This window comes from Stegostoma tigrinum, chromosome 7 (genome assembly GCF_030684315.1).
Source record: "Stegostoma tigrinum isolate sSteTig4 chromosome 7, sSteTig4.hap1, whole genome shotgun sequence".
Classification (NCBI taxonomy): Eukaryota; Metazoa; Chordata; class Chondrichthyes; order Orectolobiformes; family Stegostomatidae; genus Stegostoma; species Stegostoma tigrinum.
The window spans coordinates 35199237-35226281 of NC_081360.1; the positions used below are offsets into that span (position 1 = coordinate 35199237).

Consider the following 27045-nt stretch of genomic DNA (forward strand, 5'->3'; position numbering starts at 1 on the left):
TCAAGTGGCATTTGAGTCTGTACCGTCTTCCAATTTTACACATCGGACACTGAATATTTCCCCACTTTTACTCATAGGTAAACCTGCCAGATATCATTGAGATATTAGAGAAAAAGTGGATAAATCATTCAGATTAAGGATGAATTTATGTGTCAAGACTTTTGCTGTTAGCACCGCAGAGAAGGTCAGTCCATAGAAAAGCGTGCCCATGGTTTAATCAAATCTGGAGCTGTCATGAGGCCTTCTCTCTCACCCTCTCAAGTAGGTCCAACGCTTTCAGAAGTAACACCATATAAGGCCTGTATTTTAGTTTGTGTAATGCAGGGTGCCCTTAGTAGACTGAGAAGCATTAAATAAAAGGGGTATTCGTGTTCTGACTATGACACTGTTGGGTTCTGAGAAATGCCCAATGACCTGGGGTTACCATGACAATGAACTGCTAAGAAGCAATGGCTGAACAAATAGGATTGTTAAGGCTGTTTTATTGTAGGCAGCAATCTCTCTCAAGGGGATGAACTGCTAAAAGTGTCAACAATGGGGTTTTTAACGACTGATTAATTGCAGGCAACTAGAAGATGTAATTTTGCACGGCCAGAGATCAACTAAAAAGTTTTTTGCCAGGTTTTCAAAGTCATTGATTTCTCCAAAACTGAGACATTTTCACCAGTGGATAGAATTCTGACATTTCAATCTCAGAACTCCACTGTTTAACTTATTTTCCACCCTCTGTCTGCCCCAGGAAAAGCTGTCACTCTGCTTCTTTCTGTTAAATCTTCCACCAGGTCAATGTGCCAGTGACCAGGAGCAGCAGTGAGGGCATTGTAGAAAGGAGTGTGGGTGAGAGGGCTAGCTGGAGAACAAGGTACCTAGGTCAGAGTCATAAGCAGAGAATCAGACCCTTTGGTCCAACTTGACCATGCCAACACAATCCTAAATTAGTCTAGTCCCATTTGCCAGCATTTGGCCGATATCCCTCTTAAACCCTTCACATTCATATACCCCAGATAACAACAAAATGTGGAGCTGGATGAACACAGCAGGCTAAGCAGCATCTTAGGAGCACAAAAGCTGACGTTTCAGGCCTAGATCCTTCATCAGAAAAGGGGGATAGGGAGAGGATTCTTAAATAAATAGGGAGAGAGGGGGAGGCGGACCGAAGATGGATAGGGGAGAAGATAGGTGGAGAGAAGAGTATAGGCGGGGAGGTGGGGAGGGGATAGTTCAGTCCGGGGAGGACGGACAGGTCAAGGGGGGTGGGATGAGGTTAGTAGGTAGGAAATGGGGGTGCGTCTTGAGGTGGGAGGAGGAGATAGATGAGAGGAAGAACAGGTTAGGCAGGCAGGGACAAGCTCGGCTGGTTTTAGAATGCAGTGGGGGGAGGGGAGATTTTGAAGCTGGTGAAATTCACATTGATACCATTGGGGTGCAGGGTTCCCAAGCGGAATATGAGTTGCTGTTCCTGCAACCTATGGGTGACATCATTATGGCACTGCAGGAGGCCCAAGATGGACATGTTGTCTGGGGAATGGGAGGGGGAGTTGAAATGGTTAGCGACTGGGAGGTGCAGTTGTTTATTGCGAACCGAGCGGAGGTGTTCTGCAAAGCGGTCCCCAAGCCTCCGCTTGGTTTCCCCAATGTATGGGAAGCCACACCGGGTACAGCGGATGCAGTATACCACATTGGCGGATGCGCAGGTGAACATCTGCATGATGTGGAAAGTCATCTTGGAGCCTGGGATGGGGGTGAGGGAGGAGGTGTGGGGGCAGGTGTAGCACTTCCTGCGGCTGCAGGGGAAAATGCTGGGTGTGATGGGATTGGAGGGGAGTGTGGAGCGGACGAGGGAGTCCTCGAGAGAGTGGTCTCTCCGGAAGGCAGACAAGGGTGGGGATGGAAAAATTGTCTTTGGTGGTGGGGTCAGATTGTAGATGGAGGAAGTGTCGGAGGATGATGCATTGTATCCGGAGGTTGGTGGGGTGGTATGTGATGACTAGGGGGATTCTCTGTTGCCTCAACCTCTCCACCCCTCTCACTCACTCCAACGTCTCCCCTGCAAAACGTGCAGCCCTCCGCTCCAATCCCAACCTCACCATCAAACCCGCAGAGAAGGGAAGCACAGTTGCAGTGTGGCTCACTGACCGTTACATTGCTGAGGCCAGGCGCCAACTTTCCGACCCCTCCTCCTACCACCCCCTCGATCATGACCCCACCCCCGAGCACCAAACCATCATCTCCCACACCATCCATGACCTCATCACCTCGGGTGACCTTCCACGCACAGCCTCCAACCTCATTGTTCCCCAAACCCGCACCGCCCGCTTCTATCTCCTTCCCAAAATCCACAAACCCGCCTGCCCTTGTTGACCTATTGTCTCTGCCTGCTCCTGCCCCACCGAACTCATCTCCACCTATCTGGAAGCCATTTTCTCCACCTTGGTCCAGGAACTCCCTACCTATGTAGGGCCTTTAGGACCTTTAGGCCCTCTGCTTCTTCCTGTCCCACAGACTTAACCAGTCCCCCTCCACCGACACCCTCGTCCGTTTAGCCGAACTCGTCCTCACCCTCAACAACTTCTCTTTCGATTCCTCCCACTTCCTACAGACAAAGAGGATGGCCATGGGCACCCGCATGAGCCCAAGCTATGCCTGCCTCTTTGTAGGTTACGTAGAACAGTCCCTCTTCCACACCTACACTGGCCCCAAACCCCACCTCTTCCTCTGTTACATTGATGACTGTATCGGCACCGCCTCATGCTCCCGAGAGGAACTCGAACAGATCATGCACTTCACCAACACCTTCCACCCCAACCTCAAGTTCACCTGGACCATCTCCAACACACCCCTCACCTTCCTGGACCTTTCTGTCTCCATCTTAGGCAACAATCTACAAACCGATATCCATTGCAAGCCCACCGACTCCCACAGCTGCCTGGAATACACTTCCTCCACCCAACCTCCTGCAAAGATTTCATCTCCTATTCCCAATTACTTCACCTCCGCCGCATCTGCTCCCAGGATGAGGCATTCCACTCCCGTACATCCCAGATGTCCTCATTCTTCAAGGACCGCAACATCCCCCCTGCAGTGGTCGAGAACGCCCTCGACTGGGTCTCCCGCATTTCCAGCAACACATCCCTCACACCCCGCCCCCGCAATAACCACCAAAAGAGAATCCCTCACACCCCGCCCCCACAATAACCGCCAAAGGAGAATCCCCCAGTCCTCAAATACCACCCCACCAACCTCCGGATACAACACATCATCCTCCGACACTTTCGCCATCTACAATCTGACCCCATCACTAAAGACAATTTTTCCAACCCCACCCTTGTCTGCCTTCCGGAGAGACCACTCTCTCCACGACTCCCTTGTCCGCTCCACACTCCCCTCCAACCCCACCACACCCGGCACCTTCCCCTGCAACTGCAGGAAGTGCTACACTTGCTCCCACACCACCTCCCTCACCCCCATCCCAGGCCCCAAGATGACTTTCCACATCCAGTAGATGTCCACCTGCACATCCTCCAATATGGTATACTGCATCCGCTGTACTCATTGTGGCTTCCTCTACATTGGGGAAACCAAGCGGAGGCTTGGGGACCACGCTGCAGAACACCTATGCTCGGTTTGCAATAAACAACTGCATCTCCCAGTCGCTAACCATTTCAACTCCCCCTCCCATTCCCCAGATGACATGCCCATCCTGGGGCTCCTGCAGTGCCATAATGATGCCACCCGTAGGTTGCAGGAACAGCAACTCATATTCCACTTGGGAACCCTGCAGCCCAATGGTATCAATGTGGATTTCACCAGCTTCAAAATCTCCCCTCCCCTACTGCATCCCAAAACCAGCTCAGCCTGCCTATCCTGTTCTTCCTCTCACCTATCCCCTCATCCCAACCTCCATTTCCTACCTACTAACCTCATCCCACCCCTGGACCTGTCCGTCCTCCCCGGATTGACCTATCCCCTCCCTACCTCCCCCACCTATACTCTTCTCTCCACCTATCTTCTCCTCTATCCAACTATGGTCCACCGCCCCCTCTCTCCTGATTTATTTCAGAACCCTCTCCTCATTCCCCCTCTCTGATGAAGGGTCTAGGCCAGAAACGTCAGCTTTTGTGCTCCTAAGACGCTGCTTGGCCTGTTCATCCCGCTCCACACTTTGTTATTTCGGATTCTCCAGCATCTGCAGTTCCCATTATCACTGATCACATTCATATACCCACCCAGATGCCTTTTAAATGTTGTAATTGTACCAACCGCCAATACTACTTCCGGCAACTTGTTCCATACACGCACTACCCTTTGCACAAAAAAGTTGCCCTTTTGGTCCCTTTCAAATCTGTGCCCTCTCACCTTAAACCTATGCTCTTTCGCTTTGCACTCTACAACCCTGGAGAAAAGATCTTGCCTATTCATCCTTTCCAGGCCCTTCATGATTTTATAAGGTCACCTCTCAGTCTCAGACGCTCGATTGAAAATAACTCTGCCTATTTAAACTCTCCCTGTAGCTCAAGATCTCCCACCCTGGCAACATCTTTGTAAAGCTTTTCTGCACCTTTTCAAGTTTAACGCAGTACTCCAAAAGTAGCCTAACTAATATCCTGTCTTTTAGAACTAATGCAAATCATTATTTAGTCTACTGAGAGGGGGCCAGGGAGGAGGAGAAAAAGTCTCTGAATTGAAATGGAAATGTTTTACAATTATTAATGCATGTGGTATTTCATTTTCTTTAGATAAAGTTACGAAGCTTAAATTACATGCAAGTGCTGTTTTATATGTCTAGTTTAAACTGTTTATGACTGTCCAGTTTCCTCTTTCACACAAAGTACTTTCCCTGCTTAACTTGATTTTGTTCATGAATTGGATACTTTGACAGCTAGGAAACACTTCTATCAACGCTTGAACTCCTGACTGGGGTGAAAGGCAAAGCTTGTGTATCGTCCTCTAGGAGTGTTTAGGTGTGCACTAGTAATGTTTTTATGGAGCCTCTTCATTACTGCTCAGCTCACATCCTTATGAAAATACATTTACTTTTCTTTATAAAGTCAAACACGGACTTTGAGAAAGCAAGAACTGCAGATGCTGGTGCCAGAGATAACACAGTGTGGAGCTGGAGAAACACAGCAGGCCAGGCAGCATCAGAGGAGCAGGAAAGCTGATGGTTTGGGTTGGGACCCTTTGTCAGAAATGGGGAGGGAGAAGGAAGCTGGGAAGTAAAGAGAGAGAGGAGGGGTGGGGCGATGGTAATAGGTGACTGCAGGTAGGGAGTGGAGGGAATTGCTCAATAGGATAGGTGGGAGAGGAGGCTGACAGATTTTGTCAGGTCAGGGAGGGGGGAACGAGAGGGAGGGTTGGGCATGGGATGAGGCCAGGGGAGAGGAGATTTTAAAACTGGTGAGGCCGTCAGGCTGTCGGCTCGCTAGGTGGAATATCAGGTGCTGCTCCCCCAGTATGTGGATGGTGTCATTGTGACACTAGAGGTGGCCCAGGATGGACATGTCACACTGGGAGTGGGAGAGTTAAAATAGTTGGTGACCAAAAGGTGTTGTCGTTTGTCACGTCAGAGCACAGGTGCTCTACAAAACAGTCTCCAAGTCCATGCTTGGTCTCGCTGATGTAGAGGAAGCCACATCAGGAGCAGTGGATACAGTAGACCAAGTTGACAGGCGTACAGGTGAACCCCTGTCTGATATAGGTTTGTTCTGGGCCTTGAACGAAGGTGAGGGGTATGTGTAGGGGCAGGTGTAGCACTTCCTGTAGTTGGAGGGGAAGGTGCTGGGATTGGGGAGCTAGTGGGGAGTGTAGAGTGGATGAGGTAGTCATGGAGAGCACAGTCCCTATGAAAGGCAGATGGGATGGGGAGGGAAATATCTCTTTGGTTGTGGGTTCGGATTGTAGGTGGCAGAGAATGATATGCTGGATGCGGAGGTTGGTGGGGTGATATCTGAGGGCTAGGGGGACTCTGTCTTTATTTTGTTGCAGGGAGGGGGTTTGAGGGCAGAATTGCAGGAAATGTAAGAGATGCGGTTGAGGGCACCAGAGGTAGGAAGTTGTGGTCCGTTTGATTCCCCCACTGACGATCAAAAATGCCCTCAACTACATCTCTTACATTTCTCATACTTCTACCTCAAACCCCAGCACCCACAACAAAAATAAAGTCAAAATCGCCCTGGTCCTCACATATCACACCACCAACTTCCGCATCCAGTGTATTATTCTCTGCCACTTCTGCCACCTACAATCCGACCCCACAACCAAAGATATATTTCCCTCCCCGCCCTATCTGCCATCCATAGGGGCCACTCTGTCCGTGAGGCCCTTGTCCCCTCCATACTCCCCAACTAACCCCACCACAACCCTTTCCCTGCAACTACAGGAAGTGCTACACCTGCCCCTACACTTACCCCTCACCTTCATTCAAGGCACCAAACAAACCTTTCATATTGGACTTGGGTTCACCCGTACATCCATCAACTTGGTGTGCTGTATCTGCTGCTCCCGATATGTCCTCCCCTACATTGGTGAGACCAAGTATCGACTTGGAGACAGTTTTTGTAGAGCATCTGCGCTCTGTACGCGACAAATGACAACACCTTCCAGCAGCCAACCATTTTAATTCTCCCTCCCACTTCCTGGGCGACATGTCATCTTGGACCTCTTCCAGTGTCACAATGACACCATCCACAAACGGCAGGAGCAACACGTCATATTTTGCCTCAGATGCCGACAGCCCAAATGGCCCAACATGGTATTCACCAGTTTTAAAATCTCCCCACCCCCAGACTCATCCCTTGTGCAACCCTCCCTCTCATCCTTGCCTCATTGATCTGACACAACCTGTCCAATCTCCACTACTCCCTACCAGCATTCACCTCTCACCATCCCACCTACCGAAAGAACTATGGATGCTGTAAATCAGGAACAAAAACAAAGTTTTTGGAAAAGCTGAGCAGGTCTGGCAGCATCTGTGAAGGTAACGTTCCGGGTCAGGTGACCCTTCCTCAAAATTGTTCTGAGGAAACATTAACTCATTTTTTCCTTCACAGATGCTGCCAGGCCTGCTGAGCTTTTCTAGCAACTTTGTTTTTGTACCGTCCCACCTACCTTCCCCAACGCCACCCTTCCCCTATTTATTTCTCAGCTCCCTTCCCATCCACATTTCTGAAGAAGGGTCCTGACCCAAAGCATCAACTTGCCTGCTCTCTGCTGCTACCTGATCTGCTGTGTTCCTTCAGCTCCACACTATTTAATCATGGATTTTAAGGGTCTCGATACCTTCCATAGAAGTGATGGTTGGGTTCAAGGCCTGGGATAATGAAGCATGGAATTTCTCTCTTGCATCAATCAATGGTGATTTGAAATTTACAAATTTTAGAACTTGAATGTAACGTTTTAAGTATTTCCATTATCTCCCATCACTGTCCCCTGCTTTTACACATCTGGGGAACTGCAGGTGGAAGGGAGAGGGGAGAGTGATTGAGTGGGAAAAGAGGACACAGAAAGAGGCAGACCAGCATAGGGAGTGAGGGCAAACATCAGAGAGTGAGGGTGCTGAGACGATATCAGTGAGACTGTGAGGAGGAGGGTATAATATTGTAAAGTCTAAGCTTGTGTGAGTAAATAGCAATAGGCTTTTTTGAAGATCACTATATATAGATGAGAGTATCATCTTACCTGGAGCTCTGCAGACTCAGGCTCCAGTTCCACATGATCTGCTGTCACTGTGTCATGGTTCCTTTCAACCATGCTCAGTCGCTATACTTAAAGTCAATGTGTAATTCCCTTCACAGAAGTAGGAGTGGGTGGGGAGACAGGAACTGATTACAATGTGTATGATTGATGGGATAGGGATTTCATTGAGTCTTCTGTCACCATGAAATATGAAGACAATTTTAAAGCCCACATGACCACATAAAATCAAATATTTTTAGAAAGAATTTGAAAAATATTTTTGAGATCGATGTAATGTTTTATTTTGATCTATAACGCAAACTTTAATAATATACAAAATGCTACAATGGTGCTTAATTGTGCATGTACTCATAAGCATTTCAGGCATAGGAGGGCGGCATTTGGCCCATTATGTCCATGCCAGTCAACAAAGATCTAGACTATATGAATTCCAGTTTCCTGTGTTTGGTCAATGCAAATGCATTTCTGAATACAGCTTAAAACACAGTTTCTGTCTGAAAGTGTGGCTGAGTCAGTGAGTTCCAGATTGGCTGAAATAAAAATCTACTTAACTGTCCTCTTAACCTTCTATCTCTTCTCTTAAATCTATTTGATTAAATCTATTAAACCCTCTACTAATGGAAAAAGTTCCTCATATACCTCAACTAAGCCCATCATAATCTGAATGATCTTAATCATATATCAGGTCCCCTTTCAACCCCCAAGGATGACATCCCAGCCTATCCAACCTTTCCTCTTAGCTCAGACCCTCCAATCCGGACAGCATCCTGGTAATTCTCATCTGCTCTCTCTCTGGTATAATCACATTCTTCCTGTAAAAGGCAATAAAGCAAATGCTGGAGATGGAAGAAAAAAAAATCCAGAAAATGCTTGAGAAACCGAGCAAGTCAACTATGGAGACAGAAACAGAATTAACATTTGAAATCTGATATGACTCTTTTTCAAGAACATCCTCCCTATAACGTGGTAATCAGAACTGCGTTCAGTACTTTGTTTTATACGGTTCCAGCATCACCTCATTGCTCTTGTCTTTATTAGTTGAGGCGTAGAGTACAAGTATCCCATGTGCCTTCTAAATTAACTTAGCCATCTGGTGCGCTATCTTCAGGGATCTGTAGATACGCAAGCTCTCCCTGATCTTCAGTATTTTCCAGAGTTGTACCATTCATAATGAAATCCTTACCTCAGGCTTTTCCAAGTTGAATTCCATTTGCCGCTGCTCTGTCCATTTGGCCAGTCCATTGGTGTGTCCCTCACTATTTACCACCTTATCAATTTTGCTGTTTTGGTTTTGCTAGTGTCCAGGATTATATTATTTTGAGATTAAAAAAATGTATGATTTATTCAAGAGCTGTGAGCATCATTGACTAAGCCAATCTTTTTTGCTCTTCCCCAAATTGTCCTTCTAAAAATAGAAGTATGTTAAAATAGAGTTACTTTTGTAATTAGTTTGCAAAACATAATTATTGTCTTTGGTTATACTTCAGCAAGGTCATGTCCTGTTAGTTTAGACTTCATCATGCTTTACATGCATGAGTTTCATTCAATGCTGAAACACTGGGGTCACTTGATATTTGATACAAATGCATTGATCTGCAGATTTTGACAGTAGTAGGAGGTAAACAAAGAGAAAATCAGTGAGCCAGGTTTTCCAAGGAATGCAATCATATTTAGACTGCCGTTTCACTCCTTTTTGACATTAAATAACAGCATTAAGTATATTCAAGGCTGATCTTTAATCAGTAAGTGAAGCCGGGGTTACGGGAAAAAGGCAGTTCAGTGGAGTTGAGGATTTCAGTATCCCATGCTCGCTCACCCCGCCGCCAACCACCGCCCCCCCACCACCACCCCATACCCCTTGATCTCCTTAGCCATAAGGGCCATGCCCAGCTCCCTCTTGAATGTATCTAATGGACTGGCCCTGATAGCTTTCTGTGGTAGAGAAGGATTATCTTACTGTATGGCAGAGCCAACTTAATGGACAGAATATTTTGGAGAGTTCCAGGCGTAGGGAAGCTGACCAGTGGAATCTTCAATATCCTGGGCAACTCCTTCAGAGTCTCCTACATCTAGGATTCTGCAGGGTTTCCCTGTGCAACTGCAGTCAATGCTGCAGCAATGACAAGTTGGCCACCAGAAAACACCAGAAGTGTTTCCACCTACTCGAAAGTGCCAGGAAACACTTGCACTTCAGTACAGATCATAAGAATTGCAATAAATGCATGATACCCTGTTAAAACATCTTCAGATTATTTTATCTTCAGCCACACTCGCCCCTGCTTTTAATTTTCAGGCTTAATCCTGTTTATCTTCCTTTTAGTCCATTTCCATTGCCACCTCAAAACCCAGGAGCTAAGTGAAAAGACTTTACAGAAAGAACCTGGCAAAATTAGTTGTTACCACTCGAGAAAATCCAGGTCCTCCTAAAGAGACACAAACCCACCAAACCATTTGATGTTTAAAGTCTGTATTTTGATTAACAGCTGCAATTTAAAAGTTCCATACTTTAACAATATTTTGATTGATTTTGCCACATTTGCTTTGAGTTTACCTGCTTCACGATAAAATTTGAAATAACACCTTCCTGTCAAGTGTTTTCCCCTTCACAGACTCCAGTGTACAGAATCGTACAAGCTGGGTCGTCGGGGTATTAGAGGTCAAGTGGGCTCTGGAGGGGTACCTACCAGCTAGGTACAGTGCAGTGTTGACTGTGTCCAGTGTGATCTGTGGTGTAAAGCCATTACTTCCCCCTTCTCTAGATGTGAAATGCTGTTTGTAAGTGTCTGGAACCATATGCAGGGTGGGTAGATGCTGAAAAACTAGGAGAATGGACAAACTAGTCTTCCAAGGAGGTGGCTGAGGCAAGTAGGGAAGAGGAAGCTGCCATTGTCCATAACAGAGCTCAGCTGTGTTGGTTGCTATTGCCACATAGAATCTCATTGACACTTCCTTCCAGGAGAACAGAACTGGGTGCAATGTATTGTCATTGAATGTTATATTTTTGGGTCATGATGCCTCAATCTGGGAGGGTAATATTTAGCCTGCGTAGCTTTGTTTCTTTTCCCTTTTAAGTTTTGTAAATAAAAGCCCACATTTGTGTCTTTGTCCAATTGTTTGCCTGTATGAAATATTCCCCTACTTGACAAGGACAGGCTGAGGGTGACCGTGGATATTGAGGACAGAGTAGTGCTGACTTCGAGCATGTTTAGACAGGGTGTAGCTACAGACAGCTTTTACATGTCCAACTTCAGCTAATATTCTGCAGGACTGGGGAAACAAACTTTTAAACAAAATTCTCTTCCTTCCCCCCCTGTTCCAAACATTACAGCATCGTCCATCTGAAAGCTTAAATGGGGCACATTGTTTACATTGTTCCTTTGTAATTTCTCACAAATGCAAACCAGAAACGTTCCAGGAAGATTTTGTCTCATGGTGACTTTTAAAAAAAACTAGCATGGTTACTGAAATAAATCTCTTCAGACACAGAAAACCCACAAGCCACTAGTCCAAATTCAAAAATCGAATGATATGCATTCGTCATGCACCTTGCATCTCAATCCATGTTCCCTTAGAGTACCCCAAATGTTCCACTTGTATTTTCTTGGATCTTCACCCTATTAGTTCCAATTGTGTATCATTCTGATTCACGTCCCAAGAAATGACTACTTTTTAAAATCAAAAACTAATTCCAGAAATAATATGATTATCTCTAACACCTCTACAGCAGTATCTTGTCACCAATATTTGTATTTTCATGTGCCAAGATGGGACATGTTGGTCTTTTCGCCTTCCGTTTATCACAGCGCAAAATCTGACTCTGTCCTGTTGTAATTCTAATGTTTGATGGCTGAAGAGGAAATATTCATTTTACATTCCTGTCCGTTGCTCCTTTAATTCAACCGATAGAGAGCTGTCATCAAGTATAATTCCATTGGGTTTCACATGCATTGAGCATGGCTTATGACACGATTCCTAACAACGAAGAGTTTGAAATAAACAGACCACCTCAAATCTCAAGCACCACCTTCCCGCAAACTCAAATTTCAGAACTGTACCTTGGATAGTATTGATTTATATTTTGGATCAAATCAGCAAATATTTGGACCAAATCAGCAAAGTGTACGTGTTACAAGAATATGGGGTCAGCCATTCGGGATGAGGAAGAATTTCTTCAATCAGACTTACGAACCTGTTCAATTCTCTATTACAGAAAGCTATCAGGGCCAGTCCATTAGATACATTCAAGAGGGAGCCGGACATCGCCCGTGTCTAAGGCGATCAAGGGGCTGGGGGGCGGTGGGGAGGTGAGCAAGAATGGGATGCTGAAATTGCATGATCAGTCATGACCATATTGAAGGGTGGTGCAGTTCGAAGGGCTGAATGGCCTAATCCTGCACCTATTTTCTTTGTTTCTAAACGTATTATCTTCATCATAATAGCTAGTGAAGGTTTGTGTAGCAGTAATTGAAATATACTGCATGTCTTTTTAACCTCCTGCTTTCATCATCTGACACATCAGGTCAAAAATGTCCACGTAATATCAAAACCCCCAGTACGTTCGAGTTTTGTCGACCTAACACTTCAGATTTCCCAGACTAACCCAATCTGCCTTAAAGAGGTGAGATATAATGTAATGATTGTGTAATTGATCCAATCAATTCTTGACTTTTTTGAACATTAAGACTAAAATAACCAATAGAATAATACTTAAAAGGGCACAGGGAATTATTGACTTCTGAATAACACCCTCTTGCAATGATCCTCCATGATCCATTTAAAAGACAGGATTCCAATTTCTAAACATTTTTTTAAGCATTGTGCCCCTCACAATCTTGAATAACTTTCTATAATCACCTTACAGTTTTTGTCTGAGTTAAATGAAAACTGATGGAATGGCTGACAAACATTCAGTATGTTTGTATTGTATTATAAGCTGATAAACCAGATCACCGCAATAGAAGGTTATTTATATTTACAATTTACCATGAATGTAGCAATTGTCACAAGGATATTCTACACTCAACTGACAACTTTGTATATAAAATGGCATCAATGTATTTTAGTGTCCGGCCCCCATTTATAAAGGCATCTCTCTTTAAAATAAACATTTTTAAAATGCTAAACTAATGACACTGGCAGTCATGGCTGAATTGCAATAGTAAACTAACACTGTACAAGGACCTTTTGAGAGGGAATGATTTTCCCAGCAAATTGGATTGTGGGAATGCAGCAAATCAGGACTAACAAATGCTGCAGTTATTTTTAATTTTTAAATCAGCAATTTATCTTAAATGTCCCCTGAGACAGCTTAACAATCAGATCTATAGTCAGGCAGATTTTTTTTTTACAAGCAGCAGTTGAGCAACTATGATATCAAACATCTGGGAGTGATGGGAAATTTTAATAATCTGCCAACAATGTTTCAGACATTTGACCTTTGTTCACTAACATTATACTTGTGCTGGTACACTGCATATTTCCATCATTTTGAAACAAGTAGCATGTTTACAGTGTCTTTTCCCTAATGGTCCCAAGTTCAAAATCACTGCATACTCAATTCTAACTTGAGATTTGGTGTGAATGCTCTCTGAGAACAGAATGTGGTGGGTTTTATTCTGTGGTTCTCAGTTAGCATACCCCCAAACTTAATTACATCTGATAAAATGCTTAATCTGAGACAGAGGACAAATTGCCCGACCTCACTCATGCCCCTCCTAATATCCTGGTGCAGTGTGTTATTATTGGTTGCTCACCAAACAGTAGATATCATAGCAATGGTTGGCCTTTGATCTTCCTCCTACATTCTGTAAGATGACAAATCTAGTTGTAGTTTTAACTCCACTCTTCTATTTCCCCAGTTATTAACTCTCTTGTAGATCAAAAATTATTCAAATCAGCCTTTAATAAATTCAATAACAAAGTCCTGGAAACTCTCAATCCCAGAATGAAGTGGAGGCTAATGACAACTTGAGAGTAGTAATCCCTCCAGTTTTGTTTTCCTTCTGTGCAAATCTGAGGTCCATATGCAGCAGTGACTCCCATGGTTGGGAGTCAGTGCTACAGTCTCTGTTAGCACACTGATTTCCCATGTGTGGAAAGTTGGAATGGCTGTATTTGAAATTCTCGACATTTATCCTACAGTCATAGAGAACACACCATGGCAAAGGCCCTTTGGCCGCTTGGATCTGCACTAATCAAAAACAGCCAGCTAACTATTCTAATTCCATTTTCCAGCACTTGGTCAGAGCCTTGTATCTGTTGGCAATACAAGTGTATATCTAAATACTTCTTAAACATGATGTAGGTTTCGCAGGAAGTGAATTCCAAACTCTCTCCACCCTCAGTAAAAAACTCTTCCTGTCATTTAACATCTGCCCTTCCCTTAAACCTATTCCCCAGTCAAAGTAAAGGAATTTTTTCTGTCCCTCCAAGTTTTATACATCTCAATCACGTTCACCCTCAGTCTTAAGGCTCAGGGAACATAACCCCGATCTACCCAATCTCTCCATAACTAAAATGATCCAGAGCAGGTAATATCCCGAAAAAGACTCTCTGCACCATCTCCAGTGCAATCACATCCTTCCTATAATGCAGAGTCCAGGTCTGCAAACAATACTATAATTGTAGCCCAGCCAACCTTTTATATAATTCCAGTGTAACTTTCCCACTGTTGTACTTGATCAGCTGATGCATAGAGTTTATCACATGCCTTCTTCACCATTATATTCACCTGTGCCACTACCATGAGGGACCAGTGGACATGCACACCAATGTCCCTCTGATCCTTGGTGCTTCCCCGGGCCCTGCTCTGTTTGTTCTGTCCAGATGCACCACCTCACACTTATCTGAATTGAATTTCATTTACCAGTATCCTGTTAGAATCTTATATATTTCAATAAGATCACTTTTCACTCTAAACTTCAATGGAGTATATGCTTAACATGATTAAGCTTTCCTCATAAGGCAGTGATAAGGGGAACTGCAGATGCTGAAGAATCCAAGATAACAAAATGTGGAGCTGGATGAACACAACAGGCCAAGCAGCATCTCAGGAGCACAAAAGCTGACGTTTCGGGCCTAGACCCTTCATCAGAGAGGGGGATGGGGAGAGGGAACTGGAATAAATAGGGAGAGAGGGGGAGGCGGACCGAAGATGGAGAGAAAAGAAGATAGGTAGAGAGGAGAGTATAGGTGAGAAGGTAGGGGACAGGTCAAGGAGGCGGGGTGAGGTGGTAGGTAGGAAATGGAGGTGCGGCTTGGGGTGGGAGGAAGGGATGGGTGAGAGGACAAACAGGTTAGGGAAGCAGAGACAGGCTGGGCTGGTTTTGGGATGCAGTGGGGGGAGGGCAAGAACTGGGCTGGTTTTGGGATGCAGTTTGGGAAGGGGAGATTTTGAAGCTTGTGAAGTCCACATTGATACCATTGGGCTGCAGGGTTCCCAAGCAGAATATGAGTTGCTGTTCTTGCAACCTTCGGGTGGCATCATTGTGGCACTGCAGGAGGCCCAGGATGGGCATGTCATTCTAAAGAATGGGACGGGGAGTTGAAATGGTTCACGACTGGGAGATGCAGTTGTTTATTGCGAACCGAGCGGAGGTGTTCTGCAAAGCGGTCCCCAAGTCTCCGCTTGGTTTCCCCAATGTAGAGGAAGCCACACCAGGTACAGTGGATGCAGTATACCACATTGGCAGATGTGCAGGTGAACATCTGCTTGATATGGAAAATCAACTTGGGGCCTGGGATGGGGGTGAAGGAGGTGGTGTGGGGGCAAGTGTATCACTTCCTCCGGTTGCAGGGGAAGGTGCCGGGTGTGGTGGGGTTGGAGGGGAGTGTGGAGCGGACAAGGGAGTCACAGAGAGAGTGGTCTCTCCGGAAGGCAGACAAGGGTGGGGATGGAAAAATGGCTTGGGTGGTGGGGTTGGATTGTAGATGGCGGAAGCGTCGGAGGATGATGTGTTGTATCCAGAGGTTGGTGGGGTGGTATGTGAGAACGAGGGGGATCCTCTGGGAGCGGTTGTGGCAGGGGCGGGGTGTGAGGGACGTGTTGCGGGAAACGCGGTCAAGGGTGTTCTCGAACACTGCAGGGGGAAAGGTGCGGTCCTAGAAGAACGTGGACATCTGGGATGTGCGGGAGTGGAATGTCTCATCCTGGGAGCAGATGCTGCGGAGGCAGAGGAATTGGGAATAGGGGATGGAATTTTTGCAGGAGGGTGGGTGGGAGGAGGTGTATTCTAGGTAGGTATGGGAGTCGGTGGGCTTGAAATGGACATCACTTTCTAACTGGTTACCTGAGATGGAGACCGAGAGGTCCAGGAAGGTGAGAGATGTGTTGGAGATGGCCCAGGTGAACTTGAGGTTGGGGTGGAAGGTGTTGATGAAGAGGATGAACTGTTCGAACTCCTCTGGGGAGCAAGAGGCGGCGCCGATACAGTCATCAATGTAACAGAGGAAGAGGTGGGGTTTGGGGCCTGTGTAGGTGTGGAAGAGGGACTGTTTCACATAACCCAGAAAATCTCCCCTTCCCCCACTGCATCCCAAAACCAGCCCAGTTCTTCCCCTCCCCCCACTGCATCACAAAACCATCCCAGTTCGACCCCTCCCCCCACTGCATCCCAAAACCAGCCCAGCCTGTCTCTACTTCCCTAACCTGTTCTTCCTCTCACCCATCCCTTCCTCCCACCTCAAGCCGCACCTCCATTTCCTACCTACCACCTCATCCCACCTCCTTGACCTGTCCACCTTCCCTGGACTGACCTATCCCCTCCCTACCTCCCCACCTATACTCTCCTCTCCGCCTATCTTCTTTTCTCTCCATCTTCGGTCCGCCTCCCCCCCTCTCCCTATTTATTCCAGAACCCTCTCCCCAACCCCCTCTCTGATGAAGGGTCTCGGCCCGAAACGTCAGCTTTTGTGGTCCTGAGATGCTGCTTGGCCTGCTGTGTTCATCCAGCTCCACACTTTGTTTCCTCATAAGGCAGTCCCCTCATCCCAGGAATCAACCTTGTCAGCATTCTTGGAAATGCTTCTAATGCAAAATGTTTGACCTTTCTGGGAAGACCAAAATGTACAGCATATTCCAAATGTGGTCCTATGTGCTCTTGTAGCAACCTTTACTCTATCCTCCCTGGAATAAAGGCCTGCATTCCACTTGCTGTCTTAATTTCTCCCTGAACCTGCATGATGACATTTATGATTCATGTACAAACAATAATACTCAAATACCTCAACAAGTCACTTTCATCTCACTCCACTTTAATTTTTTTTAATCCTTCATGCCAGTGTGGTCAAAATCACATTTTCCCATATTTTCCCTCTGCCAATTTTTTGACTTGTCTGTATCCCTATGCAAATTCCTTATGTATTCACAGCTTATTTTTCAACATATCTTTGTACCATCAGCAAATTTGAGTACACTACACTTGGTCCCTTCATCCAATTAACTCATAAATAGTTGAGGCGCCAGCATTGATCACTACAGCACTCCACATGTTACAGTTTGCCAACCTTTAAACCATAAACTTCGCCAAACTCTGCTTCCAATCCCTTATCTAATCCTCTATCCATATTAATAGCTTAAACTTGTGCCCTAACCTTTCATGTTGCATATTATCGTATTGCAAGTACCTTGTGATCAACAACGTTTTAAGTTCCTCCCTCCCATTTTTTCTCCTGGCTTTTCTACCATGTTTGAGACTTTTTTGTATCTTTTCCTGTGAAGGCATACACAACATACTAGTTCAAAGTCTCTACCATTTTATTATTTTCCATTATTAATTCATCAGTTTTACTTTCTACAGGATCAATGTTTACAGTTGCTACTATCTTTCCTGTTACATATTTGCAGAAGCTTAAACGATTTGTTTTCATACTACCTGTTGGTTTACACTCATACACCAGTTTCTCCCTATTTGTACTTAGTCATCCTTAGCTGATTTCTAAAATTTTTGCAGTCTTCTGGCCATATCGCAATTTTTGCAACATTGGACACCTTTTTAAGAATAGAACAGCAGTTGTGGAAGCAAGGTCATTGGGGTCATTTAAGAGACTGCTGGACATGTATATGGTCACAGAAATTTGAGGGTGCATACATGAGGATCAATGGTCAGCACAACATTGTGGGCTGAAGGGCCTGTTCTGTGCTGTACTGTTCTATGTTCTAGATAGCATCCGTAAATACTTTAGCTGGCCACAAATTATCCATTATTCTTTAAGAAATCTGTCTTCCTCAATGGATGTACTTTTGTTGAGAGGTAATTTTTTTTTAAAACATGTCCGCCCTGCTTCTCTACCTTACATTTTAAACTGACTTTCCAGGGCAATTTTAGCTAACTCTGTTTGCATATTCTTGTAATTGACATTGTTGAAGCTTAAGATATTTAAGACACAAGAATTTCAAACCTAAATTTCTCACCCTCAAATTTAATGTGAAATAATATGATGTAATCACTCTTGCTTCCGTACCACAGATGTCAAATAGTTCAAGTGTCACTCTCATGTGATGGATAGCAGGTCACAGACATTCTTCAGGAATGCATAATAAATAGAAAAATGCATTGGTAAAAAATCTGCTTGTGCTTTACCACTATCTTCTTGACCACAATTCGTCAGTCTTTCAGTTAAATCTTCCTGCAACCGATCTCAAAATTTAGTATTCTCAACATTTTTGTTTGTTTGTTCCGGGATGTGGCAGTTATCAGATACGTTTCTAGGTACAAGATAATCTTGGATTGCCTTGCCCCAGCCATTGATTTTACAACCGCATAATGTTCAGTGCCTTTCATTTCAAAAAGTCAAACATATAGCATAAACTAGAATCGAATATTGAGTAGACTGAAGATTGGTGGCCAGTTCACCTCTCTGAAGCACATTAGTGAACTAAGTAAGTTTTTATAATTATGCAGCAACTTTCTTGACTTTTTTTAATCTTCTGCTGCTAGCTCACTGGATATACACAAGGAATTTCACTTCAATGTAGTGAAAAACCTACTTTGGCTATTTGCATTATGCTAGCCACCCTGATGTTCTGCAAGTCAAAATTCAGTGCTATTTATCAAACTTACACATTGGCAGCTAATTAATTCAGGTTCCCATGCAAAGGACTCTGCTAGAAAGGAATACTCATGATGACATTGACTATGTCCTTTACAATTTTCAATGGTAGATTGTCATTAGATATACAGGTCTCCTTTTTGCAACTTCTCTATCTCTTGCCATAAATCCAGTCAGAACTTGGTCCAGGACCTTAGGCTTAACAGCATATTCCTGTTGCATTTCCAGGAGTGCTTAACTGCAAATAAAGCTTAATATACATATTTCATATGTTGCAACCCCAAACTACAACAAGTTTTTTTGGACTTTGCCAAAATGCTTTGCATCCAGCTAGCAGTGGGTATGTGCTTTCTGCCTAGCACATTGGAAGGCTTGGAGACCACACAGTGCACCAAATCAGGAGCTCTGCAAACTAATTTCTTGGTTAATATTTTGAAAAGCTACTTTCAAAAATGTCACATCTTTCGGTTCACCATTTATCACCAATTCTCACTAATCAATCCGAAGACATTTTTGAAAAAAAGGGTCACAGTAGTCATCTCAATTTACTCGTGTATTGTAAGACTCACTAAAACTATCTCTGATCCACCCTTACGGGGATGTTGGAGTTAGAATACACATCTGATAAAACCCAAGATTTGGCCAAACATTCCCATAGGTTGTAACTTCCTCATGAGCATGACACATGACGCTGAAGAGCAAAGCAAGTTTTCCTGACTCTGGGATAAAAATCTGTTCTCACAACAGCATTTTAGACAGTGTTTCATAGTCACTCCATGTAAGGGATGGCACAATATTTCTACACTAAGTCCCGCAGGATTGACCTAAATATTTTTGCTATGGTTAACAGAGAGGAATTTATAGCAATTAATAGCTGAACTTTGGAAGACACAATGGAAACTTATGTTGGAGTTGCTTTTGGTTTTGCAGCACATGCACATTCCATGCTAGTAAATCTCATCCATGGACAGTGATACATTAGCAATGACTCAAAAATTATTTGGAATGAATGTATATCAGTTCCATGCTAGTAAATCTCATCCATGGACAGTGATACATTAGCAATGACTCAAAAATTATTTGGAATGAATGTATATCAGTTCTAAACCTGTTTATTTTAGTATAAGGTACTATAATTTATGTACACTTTATGGCTCTCTAATATAGCTGCAGTGAGTTTTTGTGTCAGCTATGTGGAATTGTCATTAGTAAGAACTTCATTGACACTGCATTGAAGCTCTAAATATGGCTCTCCTGAACCTGCAGTAAAGGAAAAGTTAGAGGTACCCAAATTGGATTTTCTTTGAAATGACATGACTATTATAGCAAGAAAAGAAAACCTTGCAGCGGAGTTGACGTAGAGATTGAAAAATGTCGAGAATTTAACATTACCAATATTCTGAATTGTCTTCCAATGACATTAGTACCAAGCTTGCTAAACAAACAGTAGGAATGAATAGGTAAAGGTGTGCAAAAAAAAGACAGACAATCAGACGGAAATGCAAACATACACAAGTTGTTATCAGCTCCTTTTGCAGGGGAGTGTGACAGGGAAGTCCATTTTTAAAATAGGAATTACTAGCATTGAATATTTTCATAATGTGTTCTGTATATGTAAACATGTATCAAACCCTCATCATTCATTTTAGCTTTACATATGTGGAATTATTCATAATGTAAATTCAATAAATGGTAATGCATCAGTTATCCTTCATCTAAGTATACACGAGCTGAGAGATCAGGTCACTAACTGAACCTAATTCAGTGGTTTGTGATACTCACATTCTCTTTCATGTAACAGAAAACACCACAGACAAATAAATTTAACAGATTTATAAAAGATTAAGAAATCAGTTATGTTAACTCTGATTTTGATTGCTGTCTAATATGCAAATTCTCCAGGTAGAAGGAGCTTGAAAGAGGTATTAAATATAAAAACATGATTGCAACATTACATCACTATGAAACATCAATCTATGATCACAATACCAACTTCAATCTATTTACATCTCATTATCGCAAACATTTCTTAGTGAAAAACCATTGAACTGCAATTCATTCTGTTACTGTTTTTAGAAACGTGTAGCATAGATTCCACAAACTGTAAGTGATGTAGCAAGTGTTATACTGGCTTGGCAGCTGTATTACAGCTTTCAACACAGGCCGTGTGTACCAAGGACTTCTCCCAGAACTTCAACATAAATAGCCTTTACAAAATGCTTTAGAATTGATTTTTTGTTTTGGTTGTACAATACATACAATGCATAATTTCTTTTCTAAATTAGCAGTATTCCTGTACATAGTTCAGCAATTGTTTAACCTCAAAAGTTGATCCCCATAACCAAGTGACAGATTCTAAAATACGAAGGCACAACATATTAATACAATCACCCACAGCATCACACTTTGCTCAATTTGGTTTTTAAAAGCTGTTTGCTCCTCCATCTAGTGTTAGATTCTGCCTTGCAGAAAGCCGAGACTACAATGTTTCACACACTGAGACATCCAGCTCAGGTCCAAGTTCACGAATCCGATTTCAGATCCCATAATTCTTTCTCGCCCAGAGATTGCTCCAATAATCACCCCAACCCCATTTCTCCTGAAGGTGCGACTCATGCGTGGGGAATTTCACCGGTTTGTGATGCCTCATGCAAGTGGCTATTTGGTCTGCGGTTATTGGCAGTGAGTTCATCCAGCCATTCCATGTGCCCAACTATAGTGCTGTGCAACTGGTCCAGGCTAAACCACTAGCTGAGTGGTTAAATCAATGGCATAATTGATCATCTTGAACACTCAATGACAGGAAACTATCACCCTGACATTTGCAAAAGGAACTCATTGGTGTTTCTTTCTCCCCCTTGACCATTTTAAAAACCAAGTTTTGATATTAGAAAATAAATTGAAAGAACCACTAATTTACACAATTGCTATCAACCAGTCACAGCTTCAGGAGAAAAGAAAAACTTAACAGAAAGAATATATAACCATATGTGCAGTAAGTAATTGTCGCAGAATTGCAACAATTAAGGAACCGTGACTTCCAGGAGGCGATTATTTTTCCTTTTGCATGTAGGGAGATTGCCATTTTTCTGTGCTCCCTGAATGAACTTCACACAGACTTTATCCTGATTGAATTGAACCAGGAATCTAAAACAAAACAGAGGTAAATGTTAATACAATCCAACAAAAATGTAACGTTGCAGACTTGTATTGAAAAAAACATTTGTTGGATCCATCATGCACTTAGTTTTCATTTGGATCAGATATTTTGTATACACAAACACAACCTAGGTCCTATTGCACACTTTTTAAAAGAAGATAACTGCATTCCTGTCATCTTAGATATAATAATTTGAAACTCACAAGAGTCCTGCTACATTGAAGGAATTATTAACTATGTCAATGGACATTAAGCATGCTGCCCACAACCAAACGAAATTTGTCCACTTGCAGACACCACTGATAACATTAAAGTATTAGAATATCCTTGAGAACTTCATAATCCTGTGACTATTATGTTCTTCAGACCATTGTTGGAACACAAAGACAACTGTGAACCTGGTAATAAAATGTGAGGCTGGATGAACACAGCAGGCCCAGCAGCATCTCAGGAGCACAAAAGCTGACGTTTCGGGCCTAGACCCTGGAATTCTCCAGCATCTGCAGTTCCCATTATCTCTGCGAACCTGGTATCTCAGTTTCAAACCCTTGCCCTGCCTGCAGTAGGCTGGATATTTGCATTGCGCAAAGATTCAAAATCTGACTCAAACTCTCTACTCTTACCTAACGGTTTCAATTATTTTTTAAAACATACAAACTATTTGAAAATGAAAGAAGAAAATGACAGATGTAGCAGTGGGAACCTCGATTGTTACTTGATGAAAAGTCAAACAGTTGTAATCTGCAGCTTAAATTTAGATGTACTTTCTGATTGACCTGTTCAGTGACATTATTACACACTTCTGCAGCAGGTGGGACTTAACCCTGGGCCACCCGATTCATAGGTAGGGGTACTACCACTTCAGCATGACGGCTCTTTTCACTTTAGATCATTGACCATTGGCACTTGTTTACTTTTTGAGCCTGCAGAACTCACATACTTAAGCAGGAATGTCCTTCAGTTTGGAAAAGCATTCAGCCTCCACCACTCACTTTGAAAATAGCTCATACGTATCTCAACTCCATTTACCCACTTCAATCCTGCAATACAAAGTGTCTAGCAAAAACATATGAAACTCAGTTTCAAATAATCTATCTTTAAGGAAGGCAACTTGGGAAGAGAATTCCAAATTTCAATTTTCAACATTTCAAAAATATTATGTTTCCTGATGTCACCCCTGAACAGCCAGCTCTAATTTTCTCCCTTCATTCTGGACTTCCTTGTCAGAAGAATTAGCTTCGCTGTCTACACAACAAAATCCATTAGCCGCTTTAAATTCCTTAATTAGATTAATCCTTCAGTCTTCTATATTCTAGAAGACAGAAATTTCATCTACACTCTGATAACAACTACTTGAATCCTGGTATCATTTGCACTGCAAGCTGTCTAAGACCAATACAGCTTTCATAGAAGTTTACAGGCCCTTCAGCCCAGCCTGTCCATGCCACCCAGTTTTCACAATTAAACTAGTCCTATTTGCCTGCGTTTGGTCCTTTCCTTCCATACTTCTCCCATCCATGTATCTGTCCAAGTGTTTCATACATGATGAAACTGTACTCACTTCTACCACTACATCTGGCAACCTGTGCCAGACACTCATCACCCTCAGTGTGAAAAAAATTGCTCCTCTAGACCCTTCTGTATCTCTTCCCTCTCATGTTAAATCTACGCCCTCTAGTTTAAGACTCCTGTACCATGGGGAAAAGCTGTTGGCTATCTATATTTCCTGAAATAAAAAACAGAAAATACTAGACATACCCAGCAGGCCAGAGAAAGAGTTAATGTTTTAAGTCTGTGATCACTTGTCAGAACAAGTGGAAAAAAAAGTTGACATGTAACAGATTTTGAGCAAGCTCAGAGCCAGGGAAAGAAAGAACAAAGTCAAAGAACAAAACTAATGCCTGTCATAGAGCAGCAGCAAACAATCAAGAAACAAAAGGGCTTTGGTGGTAATAAGTGATAGCAATGTAACAAGTAAAGAAGCAAAATTAAAAAAGAAGCAGAGGGGGCCATTTAATACAGTGCACGGAAACAGAACCTGATTTTCACTCCAGTGTGAATGTTCCACAACTTTAATGGTGACATAAATGTTCTAAAGTAGCAGACGTAGACAGTATGTAGAACTGCCAGGTTATTTCAATCATTGTCCTTTTAAATTTTGAAGAAATAAATACCATAAATATGTGTGAGAATAAAGATAGAATTGTCTTTGCAGTTTTAACATGTTTGTCGACGTTAAGTGGTATAATATTATTATTATTGCTATTTGACTATTTTGACAGCACCATGATTGGGGATTGTAAATAAGTTCACAGTTTGACAGGCAGCTGAAAGCAGTAAGTAAGCGATTAGCTAACTTTCTTTTGGAGTTATCAAAACAAATGTTTGTTTTTCGAAGGGACGAAAAGACCTTCAATGATTTAAATGTATTGAATATAACTAATGAACTTTCTACATGTATGTTGTAACATTAAGTGGGGACTCAATGTACAATTTCACTGTATTAATGTTGACTTACTAGCTTTAAAACAAGACAATGAGGCCTGCAATCTCATCGGGTGTCACTAGAATCATTTTAGCAGTGTTGCTTGTGTGACCCAATTGGTGTCACTTTGGTGTGCTCTCTCACACTCTTCAACCCTCTAACTCTCAGCCCTTTCTCATGCCTGCTGCTCTTCGGCACAGAAGTAAAGTGGTTACCACAGCTGCCTGACAGCATCAGGGACCCAAGTTTTGAGCCCACCCTCGGGTTGACTGTCTGTATGGAGTTTGCACATTCTTCCCATATCAGTATGGGTTTCCTCTCACAGTCTAAAGTTTGCAGGTTAAGTGATTTGGCCATCTTAGATTGCCCAGTAGTGTCCAGGGAAGTGCAAGCTAGGTAGATTAGCCAGAGTAAATGCAAGAGTTAAGGGTAGGTTGAGGGGATGGGTCTGGGTGTTGTGTTCTTCAAATGGTCAGTGCAGACCCATTCGACTGAATGGCTTTTTTCTGTACTGTAGGGATTCTGTGATTCTCTGACAGTGCCTTGCTCTGTCCCCAAACTTACCGGTATCTGATGAGGAGCCTGGGGAGTGAGTGAATGTGAAGTGTAGATGGCCTACTATTTAACAAAGCAAATTAGACAAATTCTGACAAAAGAGAGACTGAGATAATGGGAACTGCAGATGCTGGAGAATTCCAAGATAATAAAATGTGAGGCTGGATGAACACAGCAGGCCAAGCAGCATCTCAGGAGCACAAAAGCTGACGTTTTGGGCCTAGACCCTTCATCAGAGCTGATCTTTTACTAAGCCCACCTAAGCAATTTGCAGCCCCTAGGGTCACCTCTGATCTATGACCGTGGTGACACCGATTCAAACAAATACCAATCTTCCATGGTTGAAAATTCAGCCATTTGAGATACTGCTCCTGAGGTGGGTGTGCAAAGCCAAAAACTTTCCAGATTTCCACCACTCGCCTCTATGAAGAAAATCTAACACTCCGAGGTTGGAATTTGGAGGGAAGTTTTGCACAGGAGAAAGGTCAATGATACCTTTGGAAATTATGACTTTGATGTTCGGTAGGTGGAAGCAACATTCTGGAGAAGGCCAGAGGTGGTGTTAAAGAGTTAGATTTTAGCCTTTACTAAGTTGAGGTTAGTTCACAAAAAAAACAACAATGCTACCATTGTCAGCAGATTCAACGTTAATATTAATGTTGAACCAAAGACAAGACAGCTGCAAGTTCAGAGACAGAGACAATCAGAATAAGTGAGGGAAGCAGAGAAAGAGAGATATAACAGCAAAATACTGCAGGTGCAGAAAATCTGAAACAAACACAGAATGCTGGAGAAACCCAACAGGTCTGGCAGCACTTGTGGAAAGAGTAACAGAAGTTAACATTTCAAGTCTGACTCTACAGAATGAGATGATTGTTATAAACAGTTCACATTGAACATGTTTTAGAGAGGGTAACAAGGAAGAGTACAGGGTAAACTAAGAATTTTGAAGACAAGAGTGAGCATCTGATGGAGAAAGACCCTTGTGAAAATGAAGGTGACAAGAGAGCTCAGTGACACAGTAAGTGAAAACTCTTTCTGGTGGGATGTAAAAGGACTGAGCTGAAATCTTTGTTGAAGATTGATTGCTCAAGATCAGAGAAAAGTTTAGGTATGGGTGGGGTGGTGTTCTTATCAATGATTTGTTGAGGAAGGAATAAATGTTTTGTTGATAAAATGCCGGATGAAGCTAAAGGTGCAATGGAACAGCAGGCCATCCAGCTTTAGGATGGGGAGAATTAGTGCTGTTGACTAAACAGATCAAGAACCTGTTTCCTGTGACACAGTGCCCAGGACTGAATATACATTCTGACCACCAGTCATAACAAATGACTTCATCTTCTATCTGCAGATCCTCAGCTACTTTGGGTGCATTTCCAGTGTTCTAAACAGATTTAGAACATCCATGTTTCCCAGCACCTCGCGCCAAAAAAAATCAGAACTTACTCATTATTTATCTCAACATTTATCTTCTGGTTGGTTTTGAAAAATATTGTGCGATAAAGCTTTGTGATGATCTCAATTAATCGATCACTTGTGAACAGGAAATCACCCTTTGCAGCAGCTGTGGATCCCTGGTTAAAAAGAAAAATGGCAGAATTAGTGTTCCTGTCTGGAGTATGTCGTACAGTAATCCACTATCAACAAGGCCTTGAATACCAGAGATAAACCAGTGCACTTAACTGCTCAAACCCATCTCTAGTTATTAGGATGAAAGCTGGCAGCAAGAGGCCTCCACAGATGAAACAAGTAGGGCCTCAATTATTCACAGTATTTATTCACGACTTAGATAATAGCTAGAAAGTCATATATCCAAATTTGTTGATGACAAAAGTTAGGCAGCATTGTAGAAAGTGCAGATGATGGTCTATAAATATCCTTTTGTAATTTTGTGCTGAGAGTGGGAAGAACTGTAGCAGATGGAGTTCAACGTAAGCAAGTTTTAGGTTATCCACTTGGGTCGGAAAGGATTAATCAGGGTAATTTCAAGGTGGTACGATGTCAAATACAGTGGCTGAGAAGATCACACACCCTATAATGCCACTTTAGGAATACAGGAATAAGCCATCGGACGCTCGTGGATGTCCAAAGGGACTTAGGG

At 43.1% G+C, this 27045-nt stretch overlaps 1 protein-coding gene across 4 annotated transcripts in view; it reads right to left on the reverse strand.

Annotated features, from left to right (window-relative positions):
- Positions 1-20562: 20562 nt before the first annotated feature.
- The window catches only part of myo1b (myosin IB), a 257206-nt gene continuing 250723 nt past the window's right edge, over positions 20563-27045 (reverse strand). For all 4 annotated transcript variants that reach the window (XM_048534332.1, XM_048534330.1, XM_059647158.1 and 1 more), the window contains 2 exons: positions 26391-26518; positions 20563-21891 (listed from right to left, as the gene is read on the reverse strand). In XM_048534332.1, the coding sequence (XP_048390289.1) occupies positions 21768-21891; positions 26391-26518 (252 nt within the window). In that variant the 3' untranslated portion in view covers positions 20563-21767. The remainder of the gene's footprint in view (positions 21892-26390; positions 26519-27045) is intronic.